General features: G+C 45.5%; 1 protein-coding gene across 1 annotated transcript in view; it reads right to left on the bottom strand.

Annotated features, from left to right (window-relative positions):
* The window catches only part of LOC138487640 (otoancorin-like), a 245,406-nt gene that overhangs the window by 5,778 nt on the left and 216,211 nt on the right, over positions 1–23,417 (bottom strand). Inside the window, exons 20-22 of the mRNA XM_069614128.1 lie at positions 9,485–9,637; positions 8,949–9,100; positions 1,169–1,308 (exon numbers count right to left, since the gene is read on the bottom strand). Coding sequence (XP_069470229.1) covers positions 1,169–1,308; positions 8,949–9,100; positions 9,485–9,637 — 445 coding nt within the window. The remainder of the gene's footprint in view (positions 1–1,168; positions 1,309–8,948; positions 9,101–9,484; positions 9,638–23,417) is intronic.

The raw sequence follows: 23,417 nt of genomic DNA, 5'->3' as shown, positions 1-23,417 counted from the left end.
TGCTGTACTGGGAAGTCATATGTAAATAACCCCTTTGAACTGTTAGCACCGGTTTGAATTAGGGATCCTGACAGACCATCTGGATTGAAGGCTTGCTGGGAAGAAAAGAACAGTGAAGCCCAACATCTTGTGAAACTTGATGGCTGTCAAGTTCTTGTAGGCAACTCTGGATGTCCCCACACTCCTACTGGGCAATCTCACTACAATCTCACAAGATTAATGGCGACTGTGCACCCATGGTTTCCGAGTGTCATTTGCTTGGCAGCCATCTTGCAAAGGTTTTTGTATTTACTTAATTTTTCTCCGATCAACCATGAGGTTCTAGGCTAATAGACTCTGGCAACAGACACAATCAGAGTTATAGGCACAGACCCCTCCTTATGAGCCCTCACATTCCATTTGGAACCAAAGGACAGTCTCCTGAGCCCAAAACCACCTTAAATGCCTGTGGGTGTGTGTGTCAGTGAAGGCGGGGGTTAATATTACAAACACCTTCAGACATCCAATGGGTGTGGAGTTTAGATGCCCAAGTCAGAACTCTTTAAGAGGAAGACAATATTTGAGGGCACCTGTTCATGTCATGTCCTCAACGCTACGTCTTCAGTGCTAAGGACAGGACAGGAACGCCTGCGATGCACTGAATGATAAATACATCTAGTGCTGTGCCAGAAAGGATGAGTACAGGTAAAGAGTTGAGAGTAACAACCGACCAGAGCTTCTGTGGTGACCGGGTCAGGTCGACCTTTGGCACTAGTGAGGCATGCACAAGAAAATCATCAAACATTGCATAGATAAGAGGTGAGAAATGCACGAATCAAGGCAGGCCGAGGATGGAATGCGTGAGGGTGGGGTTTTCTTCCCACAGATATCCGCATATATTGGATCTTGAGGTGTTAGTGCAGGCTCCTGAGGTTCAGAGTGAGGCTTTCCTGTGATCACTCAGTGAAAGAATATCCTTGCATGAGTGACCTGCGTGCTCAGCACACACTCCCATGTGCAATCATAGTGTACAGTATCTTCATGATCCCATTAGCACACGCAGAGTGGATACTCATTAATAATGAAATATAGAAAAAGAAAACTTTGTAACAACTTCAATCCTGGGCAGATACATCAGTTTATAAGTTCCTGAGAAATGACACTGAGACAACGTGTAATCAGCACTTACCAGCGACCGTTCCAACCTCCTGGCACACCTCTCGGGTCCAGGTGCTTGGACTCCCAAAGACCTCCACAGCTTTATTCTTCATCTCTGTCATCACAGCGGTATCTGGGCACATCAATTTGCCAACCTGCATAGCTCCTCCGCTGAAGGCATCAGAGATGAGATGAGGTTACACCACAGGCTTCTAGACCTGGAGTCCATCTAGTGTCTAACTCATTCTAGCGCACCTCTATCACCACTGCGCATTCCATGGGTTCCTAGAGGCAACATGCTTGCCGACACCACAGGCTTCCCCTCATGACCATGAGTTGTGCGGTATGCCCAAGAATAATTTGGCCTCACTGAGGGTTTTTACCCACTTGCCGCCTGCCCTGTACATTCTCGTCAATGGGCCCAGAACCTTGACATTGGCGATGTCTACCAATGTTTGGTGCAAAGCTCAACCCAGTAGTTATTACTTTGCCGAAGCTGGTCTAAGTTTGGAACTCTTTGACGGAAACAGACAAGGCCACAGCCACATGTTTATTCCCCCCTCCCTATTGCATCCCCATTCTAATGGGTCGGCTCTTAAAAAATAATTCACTCCCAAGAATGATCCCCGCGTTAGTGCATGCACCTTCTTGCTTGCAAGAGTGAACTCAAAGTGACAAAGAACTAAGGACACAAGCACATCATAAATGAAGTTCATAACCTTTACATTGAGGTATCTGGTTATGCACTATTACCCAAATTGACCTTTTACAATTAACCTTTTGTCCTAATTGACCTAATTATAGTGGTCCCAATTGACTTTCTGCGCAATTGACCTTTATATTATTTTAGTTATTTTACATATATATTGGGTTGGTTTTGGATTATAAATAATATAAGGGGATTGGGTGGGGGTTGCAGGTATTTGGATTGGGTGGGGGTTGCGGGAGGTTTCCCCCTGCATATATGTCCTAATTGACCTTTTAAATTAGGTCAATTCTCCCATGGTCAGTTCTTGTGAGGTCAGTTGTGAAAAGGTCAATTAGTATACAACCGGTTATGCAAGCTTTGACATTAGTAGCAGCTTTATGAGCTTACACAGGTTATAAGGATGACCAGGAGAATGCAGAGCTATAGGGAGGTTAAGGGACAGTTTCTGATTTTTGTCAAGAGAATCCTAGATTTGAAAAATTAAGTTCTGAATAAGCCTTAGCGGTTTCCTCAGTGTTGATGTGAGATGCAGTGGCCATGTTCGAGGACATTCAGTGCATTTTGTTCTCTGGTCACTCCATCTTTACTTCAGGCAGAGCACACAGGAGGATGATGCCTCCTGCATCTGAGGGGTCACTCCACCTTTATTCCAGGCAAAGCAGACAGAGGATGATGCCTCCTGCATCTGAGGGGTCACTCCATCTTTACTCCAGGCAAAGCACACAGAAGATTGATGCCTCCTGCACCCGAGGGGCAGATGGCAGAAGGTAAATGCCTTAAGATGAGTTTCCACAAGGTGTCTCTTCTCCAAAATCATGGATGTCTGCGTCTTTGTCACATGAGAGAGACCCGTCTAAGTACTCATTTGTGATTCAGGAGCAAACCATGGGCCTGGAGAGGGCTCTGTCTATCTGCCTCCCACAGAGTCAACGTGTTCAGCCATCTTCATATGGAAGACTGATTAATCAAGTGAATGTCCTTTCTCTCTGTCCATTTTGAGGTACTCTACCTGGGCCTCTACCTCTGCAACTCCCATCAAATCTTCTATTGAATCTACAAGGATACCAGGTGTTGCTGGTACTGTCCAGTATCCACTGCAACTCCTCCTGAAAGCCATTATTGACTATTAACTACTAAGGAGGAAGGACTGAGGGCTGAGGGCTAGGTGCCGGATGGTGGGAGGCGGGAGGAAGAGAGGAAGGGGTGACTTGATCTAAGGAAGAGAATAAAGGAGGTCACGTTGACAATCCGGCTCTGAGTCGTTAATAGCAGGCCCTGAGCGGGCACAACACCTATGTTGATGACACCCAAAGCTAGCTATGTATCACTAGCAAGCCACATGAATTCCAGGATCTGGAAAGCTACAGAGGTTCAGGAAAGTCAATGAAATAAAATTAAAAAATCAATTCTTCGACACCTCTGATATGCACCACGAATATTCCTGCAAGTCAAAATGCACCACTCATGCTGGGCCATGGTGTGATATCCACAAATGTAAAATTGCTCAAGTGCACCTAAATCAGCACTGTATTCAGCTTATCCCAACATTGCCTCCCGCTTACTTGCTGGCATCCCCTTCTGAACCACCCAGAAATAAAGGAAATGCCCATCAACTCCTGACTCGATATACTAACTCTCTGCTTCACAGATTTCCATAACATCATGAGCTCCAAGTGGTCCAGCGCATCTTTAAAAGATGATACACCAGGACCAAGTCCCTGTACGCTGTCACACAGACCCTGAAATCTCTACACTGGCTTCCTGTCCCCACTCATAGCACTTTCAAAACCTTTGATGAATCTGAAGTATTTGTTGCGTCTCCCCAGGGGGAGCCAACCCCTTTGAGGCTAGGGAGCAGAGCCTGCTAAGCAAGACCCTCTCTAGGGGTCTGAGCAAGAGGTACCTCACTGGGAGTGACTCCCCTATAGGGGACAAGGACTCCCATTCCCATATGAAACTCCCTTCCATGAAGACAAGATCTGCTTATGTGGGAATTTAGAAACATACTAGTAAACCTATATTGCCTATAACAAGCAGTGACATTGTACCCTTCTCTTTGGCGTTCCACAATGCTGGAGCGTATTCCGAATACAAGGAGGAACGACACACCCCTTACCTGAAAGAATATAGTGAACATAAAAGGGAAAAGAACCCAGAGAGAGAGAAGCCAGCGCAGAGGTGAGCCTCTGATGACACGCCATCCTGGAGGGGCAGAGTCGTGCACTACTGCGGAACTGGCAGTAACGCAAGAATATAAGGAAGGACACCAGAGGGCCTGAAATACATGCAGCGGAGATGCTACTGCAGAGACAGAAGCAGAAAAGCCATCTCCACTGGTGATGGGACCACACTAAGGCCATGGTGGGCTGTGAGCCCGCTGACGAAAGCTGACAAAGGAATCCTGTCAAGGAACAAAGCCTCGAGTCTGTGCTGAGACATGACAACTACCGGAGCCAATAGCAGCAGAGGGTACGTCGTATTGGCCATGAAGCCAGAGAGGTGAGGCCGCTACTGATAGTCCCCCTGGGGGTTGTACTCAGTGGGTGGATCTCATGGGAGGGGAAGCCCCCTATGGCACTAGTGATGACGAATGTGGGAGAATGCAGTATCCACCTAACACCTACACGTCTCCTTCACCCCCACTCTCTCCATACGTTTCCTCCTATCCCATGTACGTCTAGAAGATTCAACAAGTAGAAAGGACTGAGACGAGGAAGAATAGAGGTAGCTATCACGAATATCCAAACCAAGATGATGTGACGAGGAAGAGGTGCGGATCCACAGAGATAACTCAGATGAACTTGTATGAACGGTCTAGTCTCCAAACACAGACCTTACTGGATGCTAACATAAAAAATTACAATGGACTCACCTGAGTGTCAGAACCTCCCTGCAGATACCGAGAGCTTGGCGGATGCTCACCGTGGAAAACGGCAGGGGAGACCAGGATGCTGGAAGGCGAGAATCACAGTGTCCAGGGAAGATGCCAAAAGCACCAAAAGGCTGGCTGGGGAGAGCACCAGAAGCACGGCACTGCAGGACCACACAATCCGGCCGGGAGAGACACGCCGAGCAGAGTCAGGAGCTGTGGAGCTGCTGCGGCAAGCCGAGAAGTGTCCCAAAGCACCGGTGAGCTAAAGAGAGACAGTGGGAAGTCTGCGTCCAACAGGAGGGCTGCAGCCAAGACTCTAAAGGTATTTGGGTGGCTCAGCCTATGGTTGGGGTCCCCAGAGGGTACAAGGGTACAAGGATCTCTAAAGTCAACAGTGCATGGAAAGTGGGGAAAAGAGGATAACACCTATGGGACATTTAGTGAAGCATTATCAAGACACTATAACAAACAGAAAAGGGTCTGGCACCCTTACATGAAAACAACATATCACGCAACAAGGCTACCTAATTTTCTTCGTGACAGCACTTGGAGAGAAGACGACCCAGGGCTGTCGAATAAGAGAGGATGAGGCGAAGAGAACTGTGAGAATAATACATATGAAGAAAGTACTTGGCAGGAGAGTAAACCAAGTGTGTGTTTGAGACTAAGAGACCTGGTAGAGATGGGAACCAGGTCTGCCAACCAGAGACAGGGGCCTACCCTAGTTTGGAGAAGCATGCAAACTCCTCTTCATCATCACAGTGCCTGGTAGAAGTGAACCAGATCTGCTAACATGGGTCAGGGACCTGCCACAGTTTGGAGGAGCATCCAAGACACACTTCTTTGTGGCAGGACCTGGTAAAAAAAAGAGACCAGCACTGGCATCAGATGCAGGGACCCAGCACAGTTTGGAGAAGCATCCAAGCCAATCTTCATTGTCGTCAGACCTGGTGAAAAAAAAGGACCAGGACTGCCATCTGGGGTAGGGACCCAGCACAGTTTGGAGAAGCATCCAAGCCAATCTTCATTGTCGCAGGGCCTGGTAACAAAAGGGACCAGGGTTGTCATCCAGTGTCTCGGACCCCCAAAGATAGAGAAGAAGCCTGAGAAAGGCCAGTTGGGGAAGGGAGACATTCCACCACCAATTGCTGAACTTTGTTATAAGCCTGAGGAAGGCTGGGGAAGGGAGCCCATCCCCCAGCAGTTGAGGAACTGTACCAAAAGCCGAGGAAGGCTGAGGAAGGGAGACATTCCCCAACACTTGAGACTGAACTTTGAGAACTTTCCAAATCTGACATAGGACTGAGGGCTCTTGCTTTTGACATCCTGACTGTGACATTAGTCATTTTGGTTGATGCAGGGAACCCCCTTTTAGAGATAGGGTTTCCTTTTCATTTTCTCACTTGAATAAATGTTTATGCCAACCACAATGACCCCTCAGTGTCACAGTCTTCTGCACACTTACACCACATAGAGAAGAGAACCAGAAGTTACCGGAGGAGCCGTTGGAGCGGCCCTGGAAAGCAATAGAGAGAAGCAGACACAAGGGGGTTGCCACGTGGAAACACCAACTCCAGGGAGCAGACCGACACTGATACAGGTAGCAGGGTTGCTTGGGGAGGGGAAGAAGAATGGAACGAAGAGAAGTAAAATACAAGAGTGGTTACAGGAACCCAAGAAGCTGAAAGCAAACAGTAGTAGATATAAAGCAGCAACAAGGTCTGGAGGACGCCATTGAATTAATAAGTGGGAATAAACCAACATGGTTCAAATATATGAAACTCAGTTATACAGTGAACCGTACAATTGGACTGAAAAGGTAGACGAGAAGAATCCTGCGAATAAAAAGAACTTTAAGTTTAATTGATACAACTCATGAGGAGTGCGAGGTTGGTGAACTTGGCTGTGAGATAACAAATGAAGACATTTTTGCGTGGAACTGATAAAGAAACATATACTACTGGACTTAGACATTGGTATTGACATTCTACACCAAAAACCAGATTATGTAAAAAGAAAAGTGTTATGGAGACGAGATTGGTGTGCGACATACGATATAAGCGCCGCTCTCACACCTCCATGAAAAATGTACCAAGTGAAAAAGGAGGCGCCAATGAAATTCACAGCTCCTGGAAAATATTCCCTGACTTGGACCGAAGAAGATTGTATATGAAGTTCTGCATTCATCTGTACACGACGAAAGAAAGAGAAAGCATGTGGGCAGTAGGTTCAAAATACATTGGTCAATGCAGACTATGCAACTCAGTGGAAGAAAGGTTGAAACACCTTATGCTTCACTGTGCAGCCCTTCGTCAAGAGCGAACAACCCATCTTGGCGTCTTTATAGGGAGGAGAGAAACCTTATGTGCGGAAGACTGGTGGCAGCTTATGTGTGATGGAAATGACCATCTTGGAAGTAATGGTTGCGCGCGTTGAAACCCAAACGTAAAATTCTTCCTTTTTAAATTTGCAAATGAAAGGCATCACTCTCTTCAGTACAAAGACCAAGTTGAAGCTATATAGGATATCTGGAATGTCTACACGTACTTTCGCGAGATGACATTATAGGCTTGGCAGTAGATGAAGTGGTCTAGTTCATTTGTTGTTTTCTTTCATCCCTATCTTCGTGTTTTCTTTTTAAATGTTTGTGTAGGATGTGTTTAATTTTGAGATCATTGACTGCTGATTGCGCTCAAGGAATCCTTGTACTTTTTTCTGTTTTCTTTGTCCGGTTTTAAACGTTTGTAATAAACCAAAGAAAAAAATAAAAAAATAAAAAAATAAAGAAACGTTTGTGATATTTTTCTAATGAACACATTTTTCTTTCGTGGAATTGAGAACGGCTTTTGGAGATCAAAGCCAGGGACCCTGGCCGGACAAGCCCCATCAGCCAGTAGCAGAAGCCTGTGGTTATTTAGGTTGTTTTCAATAGTGGTACGGCTAGATAGAAAGAAGGTTTTGATGGAGGACCATTTTTGATTTCTTTAGAGGACAGATGATCACCCTTTATTTTAGTTTCGTAGGTAGGTAATGGCGATAAGGAGAGTCAGGGCTTTCTTTATCTTTTAAAAAGAAACGTCTTTGAAATGTCCTCTTTTGGTTTGCCTCCTTATTCTGGTTCACAACAAACAAACCCTTGCCTACTCACAGATGCAACACAGAAAGACCTCAAACCCCTCAAAAGCACACTGAAGCGTTGCCACATTCTTGAAGCCCCCATTGTTCCTCTTCAGAAATGTGTTGCAGATGGGAAGGGAGATGGACAAGGGCTGTGACTGTCAAGGGCACGCTCTATCATTAGTGCTACTGGGCACTACGTGGGTGATGAGTCGAGTGTGGCAAGACATGCCCCATGCATTATCAACTGACACAGCCAACCACACACCTCTTTGTAAGCACGCATATCAGCCTTTTCACGTTCACAGGCACCAGTAAGCGCTTATTTTATTACATTCTGCTGGGTTGCTAGGCTCTTCTGGAAGCTATGTTATCCTAATCTGCAAAGCATAAACATACCACACGTTTCCCATTCCTTCAATTCTCTTTTTCAAAGGCATGTATTAGTCACTGCTAGACCGGGCAGGTAGAAGGGGTCTGTGGCTGCTTCTAACGGCATTACCTCACCCAGAATGTATACTAACTAATATTAACTAAGAACTAATCTCATTGCATCTCACTGCAATAGGCATCACGCCCCATCACCACCGTACCAGTGCAGCACACTCTGGCAAGCACTATTAACCAAAGGATGCATGGATCAACCGACTGGGGCTCACCATATTACCTCGCGTTTGACATCCAACATACCACCCTTTGGTAACCTCTGGAAGCGTGCCCATACACAGGGCCTTGCTTCTATGGATCTGCCCACATCAGCCCTGCAGCAACACCTACCATGCCCACCCCCTGTACATCTACACCCAAACTAATGAACAACAGCCTGACCCATCTCATGGAGGGCCCTGCATACAATGAGGCCAAGAAAATGGATGACATGGCATGGCATGGCGCGACATGGCATGGCGCTGCATTTCCAAGGCATAGGAATGATGCAGAATCCATCAATAGTGCACACCTTTACAATGCCCAGAGTCTGAGAACTAGTGAGACTCCTTACATTAGGGTCAGAGCAAACCTATGCAGAGTTGTCTGCTGAACACACTGGCGCAACTGAGCCTTGCCCATAGCACATTCATGCGTTGACGTGTGCTGCAGGCTCCGGTGACTTACCTGTAGGCTGTGCTGTTGATCTGCTTGATCTCGTCTGCTGAGAAGACACACAGGAAGTAGCCGAGAGCTACAATGTCTGTGTCACCGAGGGAGGCTACGGTCCGCCCATTGCTCAGGTAGTATTTCAAAATGATAGCAGATCTCGACTTGTACTGAGGATGGGAGACAGAGAAGACAGACTACATGAGAGCCACGTCATTTCCTTCAGGATGGCCACCTCTACGGCACGCTACAGGAATCGAAGGCGTAAGTGCTGTAGTTTGAAGGACATGTAGTAGTTTCCAAAGGCACATTATTCATACACGATAGGGAAGAGTATTTCTATGGTAACACCCTGTAGTTTTGCACACTATAATCGAGTACATTTTAGTAGTGTTGTCAGTTTGATATTGCAACGCAATTTCTCTACAGCAATGTTGCGAATTTAAAACTTAAAAGTACAGTTGTTTGACGTTTACTAGATCACTAGGAACACTGCCCCATATTGTCCCAAAATCTGCCACCCCATTGCTTCTGCACGGTGTCGTGCTTCTTACTGTGGTGGTGGCCCACTCCGGAAAGTTCGAGATCTCCGCCAGAGTATCGGTGTCCACACCCTTGAAGCTGCCTGTTACTTCGCTTTCGGTGAAAGCCAGCGTAATGCGTCTCAGGGCTGCCACCATGTCCACAGGCAGCGGGTTCCCGAACACCTGCCAACAAACAATGTCACAACATAAACAAGGCTACAGCAGATGCCAGCAATCCCAAAAAGACATACTTGGAACCAAGTGCAAATGGCGCCGCAGACTCCGCCTAGGGTTACACTGTTGGTGAGCTCAAGCTTGGGAACAGCGGGTAGACCCTGGCAAGGCTTCACACCTCTTGCAAAGCATTCCTTTAGGCCACATCTGTGCTAGGAATGCATTCTGTGACCCTGTATCACGCACTCTCACTCAGAGTGTGCTGCTTTAAGAAGAGGTGTCAATGAAGTTGAACTGCTTCTGTGATCATTTTTTTTATTTTTTATTTTTTGTTGTCACATGGTTATCATTTAACAAAGTGTACAAACATGATTTTATTGTCAACGTCTAGAAAGTAACAAATTGATGAAATGCATCACAGATAAAACAGGTACAATGCTTGCATAAACATTGAATTAATAAAATCCATTGCATAAAAGGTATACTAAAAACAGTTCATTCAAGTTGTTAAAACCTTAGATAACCAACACCAGCTATGACTAATGAGGTTGTGGGACCAGCTAAGAAAAGCTGCCAAAATGATTTGCAAAGGTCTACAGTGCAGTGTAAGATTAAGCGACTGAAGCACACCTCATGCCTTCCCATGAGAGCAAAGCAGATGATCTAACGTTCCCCGTGTAAAGGGCGTGTTGCCCAATCGACATATGGTTAGTTATCTGTGTAGCCATAGGATTGTAACGATGGAGAATTTCTCTTGTCGGGATAAGATTCCATCGAAAACGGATACAATCTCGTGGAATATTGGGGTGAGGATACATAGTTTAAAAAGGTGCAATAGTTTTGGCAGCTTTATAATCTAGTTTTAAGTGCTTCCGGGAGTCATACGAATGCGTAGTATTCATTGTGGTTGCCCAGTCATGTCTATAAGGCATTTCTTTTAATATTATCTGGATTTGCCTTTAAATCCATCAAAGATAGGCCCAGTTCAGTAAGTGGGAGCAAGCATCCTTCTGAAAGTGGCTGTTGCTTTTTTCCACAATAATGTCCTCAAGGTCCCCAATAAAGACAAGAGACCGTTTTTGAGGTCCTGATTTTATAATAAATTAGTAAGTGCTTCCATTGTGCTCGACTTTTTAAAGCATAGAGACCCAAATGATATTACATGTGGAGTACTGTTAGGTACGCGAAATACGCCTATCCAGAGGTTAGCCTCGATCTGTGGGAGCAGGTTTGACACCCAAGTAGGTACTATCTCTAAACCATATAGACGTTTTGGAATTCTTTTCCCCTCATAAAATGTTATGGCCGGGATCATGGAAAACCACCCATACCCAGAGTCCACACGTAGTAACTCCGCAACAGATCAGCCCTTTCTCTCAATGTCGACTTGGATTCTCGAGCAGAAATAGGGAATCCCAAGCATGTCAAGCTTGCGACGCGTTCCAGCTCTTCGTTGTCAACATGCCAAAAACAATGTTTTAATGTGCTTTTTGGAGTTAATTACACAAAGGCATAACTTTGGTCTTTGCTGAATGAACTCTAAGACTGTGAGCTGCTGCAAAATCTGTGAAAGCGTTTAGCAAGTGCGGCAATCCTTCAGAGGTGGTTTCGGAAATAAGGAGGTCGTCTGCGAAAGGCGAGCCAGTTGACCTTGAGCTTATCAATTCTCGGGGTTTCCAGAGCGACCTGACTAAGAGGGATGCCTATGTTGCATAAATAAAGGTTGAATAAACAGGCCACCAGGACACAGCCCTGCCTGACCCCTTTTACTGTTCTCATTTTTTGTGACAAAGTGCCTGCGCGATCTAGTTGAATTTTGATATTCGTGTTGGTGTGTATAGCTATTATTAAACAAAGAAGTCCAGATGGGATTCCCCATTTTTTGCAGCTTAGTCCATGATATATTTCGATCTACTGCATCGAAGGCAACAGACAGGTCTATCGTTGCCACAAATAGGAACTCTTTTTTTTCCTCCATACTTGGCACAAGATAGTTTTCAAGATCAAACCAGTTAATACTGTATTATGGTTTTTTCTAAATCCTGTTTGCCATTTTGGGATCTTACCAACTGCTGTTTGCCATGCTTCTAGGTGATAAAGCAGTATGGCCATGAAGACTTTATTGTTGGCATCGAAAATTGCAATTGGACTGTAATTGACAGGATCAGAGGAAGAGGCTCTCTCAAAAATTGGGATAATGTGGACTGAAGACCACGAGGAAGGAAATGATTGAGTTGCTACAATATCTGTGAAAAGAATATTCAGGATTGAAGCCAAGGTTGCTGGATCGCCTATGGAAAGGATATTCGAGAGAGTATTAGGGCCAGGAGTGCATGATGAACTAATGTGTTCAATAATTCGAAGCACTGAATCAAAATCGAAAGTTAGGGTCCAGTCGTCATCCACATTATGTTGAATGACAGGAGAGGAACGTTTAAAGTACTGGGCCCAGCCAAAATCGTTTCAAATTGTTAATCAGAGTCCAGAAGGCACATGCATCTTCATTGCATAGTGTCAACTGCCTTCCCTGGTGATGCGTTGGTATCCCCACTTCCCTCCTCAACCTCTTCACCTGTGGTATCTGAATCCTCGTCCACTGGGGTGAGAGATTGGTGAGCTCTGTAATCCTTTTCCTTTTTTCTGGGCATGCCTGACTCTCCCGCGAGAGGAAGCCACAGTGAGAGCTGTTTAAAATGCCCTGGCCGTGACCCCCTCCCTGGACGGACAGAGAGGGGAAGAAAATGCCAATATAGGCAAAACAAAACACTGATGACAAAGGCCCAGCAGGTCTCCTGATGACATCTGAGCCCAGAGGAATGTTGAGCGATAGACCCAGACAGGAAGTAGCAGTGCTGCTGGACTTCTGAAGAAAACTCCGAAAACAGAGCTGAAGAATACGAACTGCAGGGGCAGTAAGAGGAAGAGAGGGAGCCCGGGAGAGAGCCCCCGAGAAATAGGACTGGGAATGCAGGGAGGCAGAAAAACGGAAAACAGGAAAGGAAAAGGGAAAAAATGGAGGAGGAAAAGGGGATGCTCAGCGGAGCAAACACACAGCGTAAAGCAAGACCGCGGCAGCAAACGGGAACACAGCTGACCAAAAGCAGTTGCAACACGAAGAGCTGGAAGGGAGGCATGGCTAAGTAACGCAAACTGCACTCGGACGGAGAAAGACTAGACCGCCGAGTGCACCTAGTTACTGAGCGTGACATGAATTAGGAAGTGCAAAAACGCACTCGGGGCCACAGACGCCAGCCGGGAATGCGTCGTGTGACAGTATGCCCCCCACCAAGGCGCAACCCCCCCCCGGCTTACCAGGATGCAACCGATGAAACTTCTTAAGAAGGACCGGGGCATGGATGTGTGAGATGGGTTCCCCGGAGTCTTCTGCATGAGAGAATCCTTTCCAATGCACCAGGTACTCCAGGCGCTGTTTACGGTACAAAGAATCCAGTAACTGGGAAACCTCATACTCTGGGGTGTCAGGGGAGTGAGAGAGAACCGGTAAAGGTTGAGCCCTGCAAGATGGTTCAGCGCTTTTTAGAAGTGAGGCATGAAACACTGGGTGAATTCGCCTTAGAATGTGAGGTAATTTCAACCGAAAAGCCACCGGATTGATTTTTTCGGTGATAGGATAGGGTGCAATGTACCTAGGTGACAGTTTAGATGGGTGAGACCATCTTGGAAGGTATTTAGTGGAGAGCCATACCTTCGAGCCCACCTGCCAATCAGCGACTACCTGCCGATGTCGGTCGGCCTGCCATTTGTAGGCCTTAAGACTGTCCATTAGGTTAACCTTTGCCTTTTCTTGAGTGTCCTTTATCCGAGACAGTTCGCCTTCCACTGCCGGAGTGCAGGTTGAAAAGAAATGAGAGGAATAATGGCTCTGGGATGAAACCCATATGAACAAAAAAAAGGAGACATCCCAGTCACCGATTGACTAGTGTTGTTATATGCGAATTCTGCCGTTGGCAACAGGTCCACCCAGTTATCCTGCTCCAAGTAAGTGTAGCTCCGTAAGTACTGTTCCAGGGTGGCATTTAAACGCTCTGTTTGCCCACTGGTGTGAGGATGATATCCAGACGACAATGCCCGTTGGATGTTAATAGCGGCGCAAAGCGATTTCCAAAATGTGGACACACACTGAGCCCCGCGGTCAGACACTATCTTGTCCGGGAGACCGCAGAGTCTGAAAATATCCTTAATGAACACCAATGCCATGCCATTGGCAGTCGGAAGACCTGGGAGCGGAGAGAAGTGAGCCAACTTGGTGAGGGAATCCATAGTCACCATTATACAGGTGCATCCGTGTGAGGGTGGCAAATCCACAATGAAATCTTTGGATATATTACTCCACGGGCGATCAGGGATGGTATCCTGTTGAAGCAAACCAATGAGTCTTTTTGCACTGTATTTGCTTTGATTACAGACTCCACAAGTCTTAACGTAACGCTTGAAGTGTTCAGGCAAACCGGGCCAATAGAAGGCTCTTCTCACCAAATCCAGGGTACTGGCTTGTCCTCTATGGCCTGCCGTCTTGTGATCATGGCACAAAGACCTGATGTTTTCTTGAAGAGTCTTGGAGGGGACCCATACTTCTGATTCCTTAAAAACAGACCGTTCTTTGTAGCCATGCCTCGCGGTTTCAAGTGAGTGCGAGCTGCTTCTCGGATCCGCTGAAAGAAGGAGGAGATAGTAGCTATAATTCAGTTTCTTGGAAAAAGTTTTTCAGGGAAAAAGAGGTTTCATGGGAGATAAACGTCTTTCTAGACAGAGCATCTGCCAAGGCGTTCTGGCTTCCAGGGATATAAGTGATATGAAAATCATATTGAGAAAAAAAATGTGCCCATCGGGCTTGTCTGGAATTGATACAATCCATAGACTGCAGAACTTGTACATTTTTGTGATCCGTCCGAATCACAAAAGGATGGTGGCTCCCCTTCAGCAGATGTCTCCAAACCTCACAGGCCTTTTTTGATGGCTAAGAGTTCTTTTTCAATAACAGAATAGTTTTGTTGACTCGTTGTGAGGGTCTTTGATAAACAGGCCACAGGGTGTTCTTCATGATCATGTTCTTGCAGTAGTACGGCTCCAATAGCTGCTGCAGAGGCATCTGTTTCTAAGATGAAAGGCTTGTCTTCATCTGGCTGGCGTAGAATAGGAGCGCTACAAAAACTGTCCTTTAAGAATCGAAAGCTTTCTTCAGCCTGCATGCTCCAAAGGAAGGGTTTAGATGATTTCTTTAGCAAACTGGTGATGGGTAAAACGATGTTGGAAAATCCTGGTATAAATTGCCTGTAGATATTTGCCAGGCCCAGAAATCGTTGCACCTCTTTAATAGAGGTAGGGGTTGGCCATTGAAGAATGGCCTCTACCTTCTTTTGGTCCATTTGAATGCCTTGAGATGAAAGAATAAACCCTAAGTAGTGAACCGAAGAAACACCAAAAATGCACTTTTCCCATTTGGCTAATAAGTGATGCTCTTTAAGGCGCTTTAGTACTTCTGTGAGATGAAGCTGATGTTCTGAATAGTCCGAGAAAAAAACAGTATATCGTCAAGATATACGACCATTGACACGAATAAGAGATCAGAAAATATCCGGTCGATGAATATTTGGAAAATGGCAGGAGCATTCACAAGGCCGAATGGCATCACATGATATTCATACAGTCCGAAAGGTGTCCTAAATGTGGTTTTCCATTCATCTGCAGAACATATTCTGAGCAAATGATAACCGTTGCACCCTGAACGGTTTCCAAAACGTCCGGGATAAGCGGCACAGGATACCTATCCTTTAGAGTGACCTTGTTCAATCACCGGTAGTCGATGCATGGCCTGAGGTCCTTGGAATCCCGTTTGGGGATAAAAAACAATGGGGCACCCGCAGGAGACTTTGAAGGCCTAATGAGACCATTGCACAAGTTGTCGTCCAAATATTTCCGTAGTACTTCCTTTTCAGTCTTGGACAAGGCAAACATCCTGCCGAATGGTACTAGGGCATTGGGTACCAACTCTATGGCACAGTCCTCAGGTCTGTGGGGGGGCAATGCCATTGGAACTGCCTCTGAAAATACCGTAGAGTACTCGTCCACTACTTTGTCAAGAGAATGGACTCCAATGGCCGTATTGAGAGAGGTAGATGAGATTTTTACCTCCTGGTAAGGTGTTTTATGGAAACAATGGGTTTGGCAGTAGTTGGAGTATAAATGCATGCAATTTGACTTCCAGTCCACACTGGGATTGTGTTGACGTAACCAGGTGATCCCTAATATCAGAGGAAAATGAGCCGCTCGAATTATGTCAAAAGCGATGACTTCTGAATGCTGGAGAATTGTGAGTGGCAAAGGTTCGGTGGTGTGAAGAATAGGTCCTGAACACAGAGGCTTACCGTCCACTCCCTCAACCTTCTGGCCATGTGAACGGTTAATACGTTTAGCTCCGACATTGTCAACCCAGAGTGTATCAGCAAAGTTTCCTGCGGCCCCGCAGTCCAGGAGTGCCAACGTCTCTACTTGGTTGCCGTGAATGGTAACTATTACTGACTGGACCATAAGACGAGAGTCTTCGGAAGGATCCGAGGAGTCAATTGACATGGTAACATAGGGACTAATAGACTGCCCTCAATAGCCCGTCCCTTCTAGGACCGAGGGTTCACGTTTTCCGCCGGCTTTTGGGGCAGTTCAGTACAATTCCGAACTGTGTGTCGATCCGAAGCACAGTAAGCGCATAGACCTTGTTCCTTTCTTCTTCTTCTTTCTTCAGGGGTCAACGATGGACGAGTGGTGCCGATCTGCATGGGCTTGTTGTGTGTTTGAGCTTAGGTGAAGGAGGAGAGGAAGTTCTTGCAAGTGGGGTACGTGTCTTACATCTCTCCTGATGCCTTTCTAGCATCCTAATTTCCATCTGAAGGGCTGATGTCATCAGTTCCTGTAGGGAAGCAGGGCGAGGGAAGTGAGCCAATTCATCTTTTAGTTCCTCTCGGAGACCGCAGCGGAACAAATTAAATTGTGATTGATCGGACCAACTAGTCTCCATTGCCAATCTTTTAAATGAAGAAATGTAAGTGAATACATCAGCTTGACCCTGACGAATGTACAGTAGGTCTTCGCCTGCTGTCAGGGATAATTCGGGTCTCTCAAAGGTACGTTTCACTAAATCCACAGATGCATCAAAATTTTGGAGCACTGGATCAGCTCCTGTGATGAGAGGGGTGGCCCAAGCAAGGGTGTTCCCAGTCATGTTTGAGATTAGGAAACCGACTTTGGCATGATCAGATGCATAAGTGCGGGTTCTGAAGGAAAAATACACCCTACAAGCATCAAGGAATTCCTTTAGGGCTTTGGGAAATCCGTCATACTTCCCTGATGACAAAGACATTGGTGGCAAATCTGTAGTAGGGGGCTCACGTGCCGCCACCATCTGTTTTAGAACATTATTCTCTGCCTTCATGTTTTGCATCTCAAGAGAGAGGTTCAGTACCACGGGAATCAACTCCTGCACGTGCCCAGGAGTAGCCATCCTTGAAGTTTGGAGTTGTAATCTGTCAACTGCCTTCCCTGGTGATGCATTGGTATCCCCACTTCCCTCCTCAACCTCCTCACCTGTGGTATCTGAATCCTCGTCGACTGGGGTGAGAGATCGGTGAGCTCTGTAATCCTTTTCTTTTTTTCTGCGCTTCTTGAGTCTCCCGCAAGAGGAAGCCACAGTGAGAGCTGTTTAAAATGCCCTGGCCATGACTCCCTCCCCGGAGGGACAGAGAGGGGAAGAAAAGCCAATACAGGCAAAAAAAAACACTGATGACAAAGGCCCAGCAGGTCTCTTGATGAGAACTGAGCCCAGAGGAATGTTGAGCGATAGACCCAGACAGGAAGTAGCAGTGACGGTGGACTTCTGAAGAAAACTCCGAAAACAGAGCTGAAGAATACGAACTGCAGGGGCAGTAAGAGGAAGAGAGGGAACCCAGGAGAGAGCCCCCGAGAAATAGGACTGGGAATGCAGGGAGGCGGAAAAAAGGAAAACAGGAAAGGAAAAGGGAATAAATGGAGGAGGAAAAGGGGATGCTCAGCGGAGCAAACACAAAGCGTAAAGCAAGACTGCGGCAGCAAACGGGAACACAGCTGACCAAGAGCGGTTGCAACACGTAGAGCTGGAAGGGAGGCGTGGCTAAGTAACGCAACGTGCACTCGGACGGAGAAAGACTAGACCACCGAGTGCACGTAGTTACTGAGCGTGACAGGAATTAGGAAGTGCAAAAACGAACTTGGGGCCACAGACGCCAGCGGGAATGTGTTGCATGACACATAGGGCAGACAGCATTGATTCTGCATCGTGCTGCATGAGTGATGCCTATGTACATTTAACTGCATTCTATAGTTATGTTTGATGTGTTTGATCCTCAGCTGATATTGCTCTGAATTTTCTTACCACATTTTTTGATTGCCCTAATCTCAGCTCACAAAGACCTTTTATATTGAACTATTTCAAAGTCAAAGGGGTGTATATGTTTTGGCAGTCAATCTTTTATTCCGAGAGCTTCATCTGCTATCAGAGCTCAGTCATTTATGCAGAAAACCTGCAAAGTGTTTTACTCCAAAGGACTCAAATTGCCAGTCCAACGTGCTGGAGTTGACATAATAATGTGCATTCTGATTAACTTTCTCAACTCGAGTCGTATACCATCTCAGACGGTTGCCTGCCTGATTGATCGTCAATGAAGGTGGAGAAGTTTGTACAGGTTTGCTGGATGAGGATTGAAATACAAATATAGTAGAGAAGTAACTATGGTCACTGAAACTATTTTTGCAAACAGACAACAGTGTGCAACAGTCAAGCAATGGTAAATTCACATATATGTAATCAATTGTTGAGTGTGTCCTCCTGTTGTACGAGGTGGGTTTACTAGGCTCATTCCCATTAACGGGACCATTATGCATTACCAGTCCTAAGCTTTGTAACCAGATTTTTCAGAAATCATTATTCATCAAATGGGAATGGGACCGTCCAGTGAAAGATTCAGTAAGAAGACATCTGGCGTTCAAGTCACCCAGAATGATTAGTTGGCCTTCCGTATGTCGTGAAATACAAAGTGCCAATTTGCCAATTAGGGCTTCAGATGACAGCACTAGCCACTGAAAGCCAATAGTTTATTCAAAGTATGTGCTAAATGCTGAAAGTAATGCTGACAGTAATGTGTGGTAGCGCCTCCATTACGTTTTAGTGAGCTACAAGGAATATGCAGGCCTAGTAGGGGTGGCAGGTTACATTATGCATTGTGCATAGACAAGCAGGGCGGTGTCCCCAGTTCTGTAGCTAATAAAGACATTATTGGAGGGTTTGGAGCATTATAGCACCTATATAGCACTTGGATCTTTGAAGCGCTATGGGCGCTAAGCTATGAGTGCAGGCCTGGTAGAGCTTGCTCACATGGGGTTAATTCATCTCGGCTTCTCTTAGAATATTCTGCTTTCTAACTGTAGACCTGCATGGCTTTGTAAACAAATCCTGTTTCCCTGAGAAGGCCTGGTACAGCCTTGCCCACATGCTGATAAGGACATTCCAGTGCTTTCGCGGAGAGGGCTCCGAGGGAGGGGTAGGAGCGAGCAGGGAGCATCTCAGAGAGAGTTGGGTTTTTCCATGAGCAAGCCTATATTTTGAACAGGGAAAGTTCTGGAACTGCGCGTCATGTTGATTGACGGCACAAGAGCACAAAAGGTGCACTCACCCAGAAATGGGTGGGAGATCGAGCCGTGGACTTGGTTCAAGCAAGAGCAAGTGTCTGGAACCTGATGCTCTGTGGCACCCTGCAGCGCTGTCATCTGAGCGGGGCTGGCAACAGCTAGCTTATGAGGGCCAGGGTCTCCTACCGCTGATTAAGGGACGTAAGACTGTGTTTCTCTATGTTTCTCTAAGTTCTATGTTTCTCTATATTTTGTCTTTCTCTAAGTTTTGTGATTGCTCTAATGAGCTTTATAATCTTCTTTAACTTGAATTCCAAAGTGCTGCTAAATTTACTGTTTATGCTTTTTGTCTAATAAATGCTAAACATTCTGAAGGTGTCATTTTTCATTAGCGCGAGTTCATTGCGCAGCACGATAGGACCTGTATTTTGGGCTGAATTGGGTAATTTTTGCTCTCAAGGGCTGGTCCCGAGGAAGATTTTCCCCTTTTCAAGACACCGTATTATGTTCAAGCCAACCAATCAGATGGGAGATTACTTCATCTGTAAAGCTATTTAAGGAACCCACGCCTATGTGCCAGTATATGTTTATTACCATGATATCCATTATAATATTAAGTTTGATTTTAATATGAGTTGTCAAGATACAAATAGTATGGAATTAGATGAGATTATAGAAATCGGACAAGAAGTTTTAACCATGGTCAATAATCACCCAAAAGGCTCCCTGTTGCACACTTGCATGCTGATTGGCACACAACTGCATAGCTTTCAAGGGCTGGAGTTTGTACCAGCCAGGTTTCCTGTAAGACAATAAGTGTGTGTTTGGTCAATAGAGTTCCTACATCTGGGTTAGATAGAAGAATGTTGTGGCCTATAATGTTACAGCAAAGTAGGGATACATAGTGACCTATTGCGTGAACATCAGGGAAAAGGTGAAAACATCTGTGTTTCTTTTACCATAGGTAATTTAGCCATCTCAGTTAAGCAGTTTTGAGAATGAGATGTTATCCTTGTGCTACCCAAGTAATGCTTCTGTCTTAATTATTCATTCTTGCTACAGAGAGCTTCTAGCATATCTTTTATGGATTTTTCCTCAGCACCATTGTTCCCCTGAAGTTGAGGAATCTCAGTATGTAGCGAGAGGTCAAAGCCCATGGATCTGATAGCGGCTATTTCCTTAAAGAGAAGATCAAAGACACTTTTAGATTTAAGAAACAGAATCAGTCGATCGGTCCTATGCCTGTCGGCAAAAAAGACACAGTCAATGTCAGTTGAATTGATGGAAATCAAAGAGGGGAAAAACAAAGGAATTCTAATACAGTTAATTGATTTAATACAATATATTTGTTGTCATGTAAAACACTCTCTAGTAAGACCGACAACTTCTGAGGATGGATCACATTAGGATTGTTCCAGCTGTTTATTCTCAGTCCTTGCTTGTTTCCACCACTCAAGTTATTGAGCGCACTTGGACCCATTGGCGCTCTCGCACTGTCAGAGTCCCAGTTTCTATTCAGAATCGAATGACATGGGGAGGATTGCAAGTTAAATGATTTCTTTGCTGCTTGCACATCCATTAAATGTGGGATTTGAGCAGTCGTTTGAGTTACTGGATCAACATACAGTGTGAATTTTAACGTAGAGTCCTTTTGTCTGGCGCATTGACTCAGAGAAAAGGCAGTCCATGCAGATACAATGTCAGCACTAGAAGTTGAATTGGAGTTTTTCCGATATGTATCAGGGTTATTTGACCTCCCATTGAGTCCCAGCCCAAATGCATGTTGTGATTTTGGCAGAGTTGGTAAGACTTTATCAACATGAGAGGTTTGATGAGCGTTCAATTTTGGCTGCCCTGGGTGTTCATTGATACGTAAATTCGAGCCCGCTCATGTGAGCTCCCTCTGCCCTGTTGTTAAATGGACAGCGCTTGGCTGTGACTGAGCTTCAGTATTGGTAGCTCATTCTTTGTTAGGGCGAAGATTCTGATGCGTTGCCCACTCTGATAAGTCAATGGAGAAAGACACACCCGTAGTAAGTGATCTGTGGACCACGTTAATAAAAGTGAGAGCTAAGCCTCTCTTCCTTCATTTACTTGCTTCTCTGGGCTTCTTTTTGCTTGCCTTGTCTTGTTCAGAATAATAATATTTTTAGATTTCCGAAATTGTTTTCTTGGTTTCTTAGATGCTAGCATCATGGAAGCCTTCTTAGCGACAGTTACGGGCAACCCAGTGGTGTTTTGGTTGGTCTGTCCTTCCAAGTTAAAGTCAATGTAACCTTTACCTTCTGTGCCATTATCATTGATTCCTGCAGTTAGATCGACCAAGTTATGGTCGATTTTTGTGGACATGTTGAGAAGTAAGGCGCCAATGTAGGAAACTGCTCAAGAACCAAACCAATCAAAAGAGAGGGAACTGAACACGATGACAACGATGATGGAGCACCAGAGTTGGTCACACCTGATGTTTTCAATGCTTGAGTGATGTGTCCTCTGTGCCAGGGGAGTTTCAGATCTGAATGATGCGATTGTGCAGACTGCATCACGGTTGTCAAATCTATTTTAGCAGGTTCTGTGTTTTAAGATGATTGGTGAATGAAGCATCATTTGTAATCATTCACCATCGTGTGAAGATTCACATTCTGAAATTTAAATAATAATGACTCTAATAGAACAGAATGGGTCTTCGTTTCTGTTTTCAGTGAATCATAGAGTGAAACTAGAATCGCTAGCACTTGATTAATTTCCCCCAAGGCGCCGGGTATTGAGAAGTCGCCTGGGCCTATGGTGTGTTTAAAGGCCGCAGATAGATGCCTGGATGGGGGAAATGTAGATGTCGATGAAAAGGAAGAAAATGAGGAGTCCAGAGATGCTTCAACTTCATTGCAGGATTCAACTTGGTGTGTAAAAGTTAACCCACTAGTTGATGCTGAGACAGGTTGTATAAATGATTTTGGTATGGTGGGAAAGACGGTGTTAATTGTCACTTGTTTCACAAGCTTGTCTCCAATTGCGGTGGTAGTCGCATTGTCATCTTGAGCATTATGTGAGGCATTCAGCGCATTAATCATCAACACACTCTCCGACAGTGAAACAGGAGGTTGAGGTAAGGGGACCGCTACAGCACGCAACATATCATGGTCAGAGATCGCTGATCGATCAGTTGTCGAAGCGCTCAATGAATCTGCATTAGGCAAAGACCCGCTTCTTAAAAGCATGGTGTTAAGTGTAGAGAAATTGCTAATGTTCTGACTGGCGGTAATGATGGCAATTAGGTTAAGGGCTATGGGTCTGGCCTCACATGACACGACGCCAGAGCCACACTCCCTGTACTTCTCAAGGTAATGGCAACATCCGTTAACTCCAACGCAGTGGAGAAGCCGATTAGCAATCTTTAAGAGCAATTGACTAACCTCTGTGTGAATGAAGAGGAGAGTTGTGCGTGTTTGATTTCCTTCAAAGTTTAGGCACAGCTCACAAAGAACTGCCACATAACATTGTGGTACTCCAAAACACTCCAGAACAGGACTGAACACTTAGCAGAACACTTCGCGAATGCTTCGCGTTCTCACAATGTTTAAAAGGTCTCCAGTGTTAAAGGAACAGTTGTCCAATTCGCCAGTAGCTCCACAGTCAGCACGGTGAGCACACACGCAATAAAAGTTCAGCGAGGCTTCCACCGTCAGAGCTTTCACACGACTGAACACCTGGCAGAACACTTCACCTTCTGTGATAATACCGAGAGACATACATGGAATGGAAATGTGTAATGACCTTCCTAAGTAGAGGTTGATACTAAAAAATAGTACCTGGTCTGTGGGCACCCAGTCCCTGCAGTCGCCCCTTTGCACCGTGGGACCTATAGAGAGATAATGCCTGCTCATGGTGTAGGCGGACCCTAGAGCAGAAATGACTGAGAGAATAGGGACGATAAAACTGATTTGCGGTGAAAGGAACACTGTTATGTAAAATGTGCTCTTAAATAACATGTATTCCTTTGGAAAGCCATTATCTTCCATCAACCCTCATTCTGTTTAATGCACTGCATTGATTTCAATGGACTGGAGTTTTCCAGTAACACAATTTGCTGCTAGCCTTATCCTGTTTACCTGATGTT

Source organism: Ambystoma mexicanum, chromosome 9, assembly GCF_040938575.1.
Source record: "Ambystoma mexicanum isolate Mex_15411 chromosome 9, UKY_AmexF1_1, whole genome shotgun sequence".
NCBI classification, from domain to species: Eukaryota; Metazoa; Chordata; class Amphibia; order Caudata; family Ambystomatidae; genus Ambystoma; species Ambystoma mexicanum.
The sequence above is the reverse complement of the archived record's forward strand: the minus strand, read 5'-3'. Positions and strand labels throughout refer to the sequence as shown.